The 8,022-nt window shown below is 43.3% G+C and overlaps 1 protein-coding gene across 1 annotated transcript; it reads left to right on the forward strand.

The window, feature by feature from the left end:
- Positions 1–1,599: 1,599 nt before the first annotated feature.
- Positions 1,600–4,566, forward strand: eomesb (eomesodermin homolog b). Its single transcript, XM_068757982.1, has 6 exons — positions 1,600–2,102; positions 2,188–2,342; positions 2,591–2,712; positions 3,144–3,308; positions 3,555–3,616; positions 3,783–4,566. Exons 1-6 carry the CDS (start codon positions 1,600–1,602, stop codon positions 4,564–4,566), a joined length of 1,791 nt encoding a protein of 596 aa, XP_068614083.1.
- The last annotated feature ends 3,456 nt before the right edge of the window (positions 4,567–8,022 follow it).

The following is an 8,022-nucleotide window of genomic DNA, read 5'->3' on the forward strand; positions in this document are numbered from 1 at the left end:
TCTTCCTGCAGATAAATCATCACAATATCTCCAGAAATGTTTGGATCATGGATTTTATGGATTTCTAAAAGTTTTTCCAGGTGTGCTTAACCTTCAAAAATCTGAACTTGAATGCCAATGGAACTTCTGCAAAGTTTACACAGCAATGACAGAGATCCATAACAATAAACCAGACACAGCGTGACCCCCACGACAACGCAACAGTGGCGGATGGACTGGGGAGAAGCCTCGCTCTTATAAATGGCCATGCTACCGAGGATCTCCTGCCCCTCCCCTGGAGATCAGATGTGAAGCCGATAACAGGCTGTTATCTATTAGTCTGTGCGTCACGGCCACAAGGAGAGCGCATCGGGCACCTCGACAGGCTGAGCGGTCCGGCGCCACATGGCTCTTCTAGTACGGACTAAATAGTGCACTTTATTTCGCACAGTGATCATTTTTAACATAGTTTTTATTTAGTTTTTTTAAAGGGCGGACTTGAACTTGTTTTGCTTGCGGAACAGAAGGCAGAATCGGTAAGTTTCTAGTTTGTTTTTGTTTTGTTTTGTTTTTTACCATCGAATGGATGCAGTCTAATAAATGCCTACGTTTTTATTACTCAGGTTTAATACTTAGAATATTGTCCTCTGTGACAAGGAGGTCATCCCTCTCACTACCCAACAAACAGCTGCGAATAAATCACATTTTATTTATTATTTATCCGGAATTACGGAACGATAAATAATTTTATTTAGGATTAGCTACACATGGACATGTTTTAATATCTTTATTCTATTTTTTATATAATCTATTTTTTTAATTAGTTTACTGTCGTTTTTCTGTCTGATCCAAGAAAAATCAGAGGTTTCTTCAAACGGAAAAATAATTGTCTATTTGCTTTTTTTTTTCCGCGTCGGGTTCCCCGTCGGGACAGCGACGGCATCAGAAATGAATGAATGCAAATTAATTCACTCTGAATAGCAATATAGGATTATCTACGCTCTCAGTAAGTGCGAGGCTAAAGTTTTTTTTTATTTGTTTAGTCAATATTTATGAAGATAAAGTTAGATGAGGTGGAATTTGGGCGAGCTTTCACTTTAGATCTATAGCGCGAAACTACACCAGAAGTCAATGCGTTAGTCATATAATTTAAAATAAACTGAGTGTGACCTCGAGGATAAATTATTCCATTTACACATTCATCATCAGGTCTAATTTGACCGATCAAATTCTGCCGAACCGAACCAGTGCGTTCATACATGAACCCCTGATCCATTTTGAAGTAAGCCACGATGCAATCTATTTGTTATTTTTATTAGGCTGAATTTTAATCGTTTTCCTAAATATGGTTTCTGATTAAAAAAAAAAAAATGTACAGTTGATGGAATTTAGAGCAATTGACCTTTGGGTAAAGATGTTCCACTTTGACCTGCGAACTTTGCGCTCCATCGCTCAGGAAAATGAGCGTGTTTGTCTCTTGCAGAGTTCATTAACAGACGTTTTGGTGTCTGCTGAAGAAAGGGAGGAGGAACAGCTTCACTCTGGAATAAAACAAAAATAATCAAAAGGAACAAACGCTAGGACAAGCTGACAAGAGCGACTAAAGCCAGGTCGACGGCCATGCTCGGCGGTGAGGGCGAGAAGGAAGCCGCCGAGGAGCGGCGTAAGTCCCCGGGGGGGGACGCGGAGGATCTGACCTCTGGCAGCAGGTACGCGCAGCAGGGAATGGGTGCCGAGCGGTACTATATCTCTACCATGATGCCGAAACAAAGCCCAGAAACAGGGAGCCCCTGCTCGTTTGTCCCTTATAACCCCAGTGGGGCGGTTTACTCCCCGCCCGGCGTCAGCAGATACCCCCCATCTCTCCATTTGGGCTCCGTTTTGCCTCCGGCTGGGTTCCCACCCTCCGCCGCCGGCCGCGGTCACTTCGGCTCGTCTTATCAGCTCGGGCAGAGCCCCGGCTGCGTCTACCCGCCCTACGCGGGCGCAGGGGCCGCTCTCGGCAGCATGTCTCTGCCCGCCGCCGGCTCCGGGCCCGGGGCCCAGGTGTTCCTCTGCAACCGGCCGCTGTGGCTCAAGTTCCACCGGCACCAGACGGAGATGATCATCACCAAGCAGGGCAGGTGAGGTGACCCGGAGAGAAAGAGGGTGGAATAGTGACTGAGACTCCTTACAGAAAACACTTACGAGCGTGTTTTCTGTCTGCAGGCGGATGTTCCCTTTCCTCAGCGTCAACTTAGCGGGGCTGAACCTGACGGCGCACTACAACGTGTTTGTGGAGGTGGTGCTGGCGGATCCAAACCACTGGAGATTCCAGGGTGGGAAGTGGGTCACCTGTGGGAAGGCGGATAACAGCAGTCAAGGTGCTGAAACGGGCCGATTTTATTTTATTTTTTACATCTGTTTATCCTTGTTGTAATTAAAGGAAGGAAGTTAAATCACTCAATATTTGAAATTCTTTAAATATTTAAAAGGAAAAATATTTGTATCCATATATGCGCTAATTATTTGAGCTGTAAGAATTAAATGTAAAACGCTTGAATTAAATGTAAAACACTTTGGAAATTTGTGAAGGGTGATGTTTGAAAGGCAAGTATTTCTATATTTTTAGGGAACAAAGTTTACGTCCACCCAGAGTCTCCAAACACTGGGGCCCACTGGATGAGACAAGAAATCTCCTTCAGCAAACTGAAACTCACCAACAACAAAGGAACCAGTCACAATACATCACAGGTATGCAACCAAAAAATAGAGACAATTAACAAGTAAAATGCAACCAATTGTTGCTTTAATAAGTAAAAACATGTACACTAAACATACCTGATATCTAATGATTTATCTTGTTGAGCAGACATTGGCATGGTTTTTGAATTTATTGTTATTTTGCATCAATGGAGTAATTTATTTTTATTGGTACATGTCGATGATAAGGACTTTCAAATGAAACAAGACCACAAGGGCTTTTTGGAAATTCTCCTCTTAGACAGGATGTTTGACTGTACTTGTACTGCTCTAACATTCTATCTAATAAATATATTCATCATCATCAAGGTAGATTAAGTTTTGCTCCTTCAGCCCAAATTGGAGAGAAAAAAATAAATGTGTTTATTAATTAAACACTTTAAAAAAAGAACTAATAATGCATCATTTATTTATGTACGTAGATGATTGTCCTGCAATCGTTGCACAAGTACCAACCGAGGCTGCTCATTGTGGAGGTGACGGAGGATGGGGCGGAGGACATCGGCCTCAGTAGTGACCTGAAGACTCAGAGTTTCACCTTTCCAGAGACCCAGTTTATAGCTGTAACTGCCTACCAGAACACTGACGTAAGCATAAAACATTCATCTGGATTCTCACATCATCTGCTGTTATGTATTCAAACCAAATAAAAATAATAATAGCAGTATTGTTTGAATGATCTATTTATTGTAATTCTTTCAGATTATTCATGTTAATCAGCTATAGGTTATTTCCTTTAATTATTTTCTATGTATTTTTTTATTACATTTGTTCTCACTTCTTCTTCCCTTCGATGTAAACCTTATATTTCTGTTGTTGTTTTTTTTTGTCAGATCACTCAGTTGAAAATCGATCACAACCCTTTTGCCAAAGGATTCAGAGATAATTATGATTCGTAAGTATTCTGCCTCATTGCCACGCATTGCTTGCCAGTCATAAATTGAGATCACAGAAGATCACGCATGTGTTGTAGGATTCATTTTAAACTTACCACCTTCACACTGTTTGTTCTACTGCTCTTCCTTGACCCCTAATTCAGTTTGAGCACATTTTCTTTTTAGGATGTACACAGCTCAGGAGCACGATCGCCTCACTCCATCTCCAACCGACTCGCCCCGTGCCCACCAGATTGTCCCCAGCACTCGCTACGCCATGCAGCCCCTTTTCCAAGAGCCATTTGTCAACAACCTCCCCCAGAATCGCTTTTACAACAGTGAGAGGACAGTACCACAGACCAACAGTCTTCTCCCACCACAGACAGAGGATGGAGCATCACAGAGGTGGTTTGTCACCTCCATGCAGCAAGGGGGAAGTGCCACAAACAGCAGCAACAAACGAGAGCTTACCCCTTATGAAGGGGAATACTCGAGCTCCCTGCTTCCTTATGGAATCAAATCCCTGTCCATGCAAACATCTCACGCGCTCAGCTACTACCCAGACTCTCCTTTCACCACCATGCCTACAGGGTGGGGACCCAGAGCAGGATACCAGAGAAAGGTTGCACCCAGTCTGCCTTGGTCTCCCAGACCTAGTCCCAGTGCAGGTTTCTCAGAAAACTCAAACAAAGTTAAACCACAAGGAGAAGAGGACGTCGGCAGCAGCGGAAGCCTCATCTCTTCTTGGACCGAGTCACAGCCGTCTCTTCCGCTAGATAAAACTGATTCTTATGCCACACCCTGCAAACGAAGGCGCTTGGCTCTGAATGGCTCCAGCACAGATGACTCACCCACTGACATCAAGTGTGAGGACTTGGCCTCTGCTGCCAGCAACAGTAGCTCCTACAGCAAAGAGGCTCCTTCATCCAAAGGCATGGCCGCTTACTATCCCTTTTACACAAACCCTTGAATTGAATTTGCTGCTTTTGACATGTTTTTTTTTTTTATATAATTTTTTGAAAATGTTGATTGTTCTTCATTTTCACCATGAAAAAAAATGCAATCTTTGTCTAAAAGAAACGAAAAAAAGTACATTCTTTGTAATGTCAAAGAAATGCAATGTCTTTGTCATCGCGTTTTCAAATAAATGCAATTTATTTGCCGCATCCATGCCCGGAGTTTGCCTTGGTAATAATTGCATTCCTACCCATTTGTGATGATGACATTGAGTGGCATGTGTCTCACAATAAGCATCACTATCTTATGGAGTTACACCATCGATCATCTAAGATGTTAATTCAAAATCTTGGAAAACACATTGTTTTGAAGATCACATTTATTTAATTGTGAATTGCTCATTTCGCAAGTGCCAAAATATTTGTTTAAGTTTCCTTATTTTATAACAATGTCATGTATGTTTCAATGTGCATATATTACTGCGTCACTGAGGTTATGTGTCTGCAGATTATTTATTGAAGGACTACTGATATGGAATTTGTGCACTCATAATTGTGAGGATAAAATGCTGTACCTTCATGGCAATGTTCAGATGTTTGGTAATTAAAAGGCATCATGTTTTCATCATGTCTGCAGGTGTTATTGGAAGCCTCATCGACGTTGTCCCTGTAATTTCTCACTATGTTATGAAGAAAGTGTAGATGCATTTTGATTTAGTTTTTGGAAAAAAAAAATTGAAAAAAAAAAAAAAGCAAAGTCAAAACTAAAAATTAAGTCAGGACAATACTGGCCGAGCAGCACGGAGGCACAGTGGTTAGTGCTGTTGGCTCACAGCAAGAAGGTCCCTGGTTCAATCTCACCTGAAGCCTTTCTGTGCTACGTTTGCATGTTCTCCAGGTTTTCTGGCTTCCTCCCATCACTGAAACCTGCATCTTAGGTGTCACCATATAGAATGTATGGGTGTCTGTCTCTATGTGGGCCCGCAATAAACTGGAGACTGGTCGAGCCAGCCTCCCGTCCGATGCCAGCTGGGTGAGGGTCCAGCCTAAAGCCGTGACCCGGATTCGGATTAGACGAGACGATGATTGATTGTCTCGTCTTCAAGAAAATGGAATGAATGGATACTGGTGAGAAGGATGAAGAGCGCTGCTTCTTGCCTGATAAATGTCCTTGACTCTGTCGCCCCCAAGTGGCCCTTCACTGTACTCACAGCTGGAGTAGCCTAAATTGAAATCAGGTGTAACTTAATTAAAACTTCACTCCTTTGAACGATTGACACAAATTACAGTCTGAAATGTATTGTTTGACGTATTATATAGATAATCCCATTTATTTTCCCAGTGTCAACCCATAGGATATTCTGTACTGTATTGAACTGAATGGAATCAGACAGGCCGGGTTGCACAGTGTGGACAGGTAACCAGTCTCAAACAGGTTTCCAAATGATCGTCAGTCATATAGTTGAACGGTATTTGGATTTACTAATTTTCATGTGGGAAAAGGCAGACTCACAGAAATAAGATGAGGCGAATAACGCAGTCAGGAAGGTTTCACATTGCCTCATGCTTAATTGGGTACTTTCCCTCTATCTTATCAAAGTATCCTCCGCCACTCCAGAGGAGTTCAGATCAAACAGAGATGCATTTTTTCATCAACTTCATCATCTTCCTGAAACGCATTTGCACGTAAATCGAGCAACTGGCTCGAATAAACCAGAGTCTTGAAAGCGTCTGTGTCGAACTGATCTCAATCTGCTGCGTGGAGCGCGCCGCGCACGCACGGCTGTTGCGCACAAGCCTTCTGCTGCGTCTCCAGCTCTGGGCTGGGCCGAGGGTTTTTGGAAGTTTCTCAAAATCATGGCGCTGCAGCTTGAAGGGGAGATGTGGCATGTTTTCTTTTTTTTACTCGGGTCCGGCTCCCCCCTCTCATATTAGACCATTTCTTTAGTATAAATACATTAAAAGGCACTAACAGGGTAATTAGTTCACCGGAGCAGTCGATCGCGGTCTCTTCATATCGTCATGTTACGACTTAAATATAGCCTTTTGCTCGCAGTGATTTGATATTAAAGTGCTTAAACGCGTGTTTCGCCTCGTAATTCAGGAACACCACAACTATTATGACATTTTGCAACTAAAGAAGGCTGGAAGTATAAACCCGCAAATATGCAATATTAACTTGGTCTTTGAAAATGATCAGTCAGAACTATTGCATCTGTGATCCATAGGTTGACAACAGGCGCGCATGTCTCTTCGAGCAGTGTGCACGTACGTACACAAAACCTCTCGGCTTGTTTGGGGGATTGCGTCCAAACCTGGCAACTCTTCCAGCAGCGCTTCACCGCGCAGAGCCGAGCCGACGGCGTGTTGACAGGAGCGACATCCCGGCTGTGAACGCACGTTATTCATGGCTTGGTTAATTTAACAAGAAAAGTATCATAACATCACCAGTGCGGTGACGCAATCTACGAGATTGGAGCTGCAGTGGCCAAAATGCGTCGTCTGTGTAAGTGGGAATACTTCTGATCCATTGTTTACTGTAAGTTCCTCTACTGCACTAGCTACATTGGCTAGTTAGCTTGTTAGCTGACCCGCTAGCTTGTGCGCTGACGTTGCCCCAACGCAGATGGGCAGCGTCATGATGTTGTTATGCTTTTGAATAACACAAAGCTAGCAAAGCAGTATAGTGTGTTTTAGGCTAACAGAAGCCTTATGAACAAACGGAGCTATTTGCAGCTCATGTCGTCGGAGTTAAGCCGACTGGTGAATGTTTCCAGTGGTCAGAACTGGAACAAAGCGTCCTCTCTGCCATGGGTTCGAGCTGCTAGCCCCGAACGGTGAACCAGTCAGCAGGAGAAAGGCCTGCAGCAAGGGCCAAGTGACAGCTGGACAGCTACATGTTTATATCGTAGCTGTCACGGAGGAGTGTAGCTAACTATTGCCACTCGGGTTAATTATACAATCGGAGAGCACCAGTCTCCAGCTATGTGTTACTGTGAGATTACGCAATCCAAGATAAAGTGTGTGCAAGGGTTACTCAGGTGGAACATCTTAGGTTGGTGTCCATCCTCCCATTGGACACGTCAGGTCAGGTGGAAACCGTTTCACCTCTCATCCATGAAGTCATGTGTGTGTTTTCTGTCTGTATTGCATTTCCTCGCAGCGGAGCACGTGAGACTTGATAACAACAGTGTTATTTGAGTTGTCCCAGCAAAACACCCGCAATAAATTCTACATGTAAACTGACCTCATGCAAGTCTTTTACAGTGAATGAGAAGAACTCAAGGTCGCATCCCACTCCACAGATTCTATTCCTCTTATTCCCGTTGGGCTTCCTCACCAATCTTACAATGAAGTTGAAAGATGATGGTGATATAATATGGTAATACTTTCTGTACTTGTTTGTTACGCGTGGCTGTGTCATTTACTTAGGCTACCTTATAGAGTTTTCCTCTTAAGGATGCTTTTTC

This window comes from Brachionichthys hirsutus, chromosome 3 (genome assembly GCF_040956055.1).
Source record: "Brachionichthys hirsutus isolate HB-005 chromosome 3, CSIRO-AGI_Bhir_v1, whole genome shotgun sequence".
In the NCBI taxonomy this organism is placed as follows: Eukaryota; Metazoa; Chordata; class Actinopteri; order Lophiiformes; family Brachionichthyidae; genus Brachionichthys; species Brachionichthys hirsutus.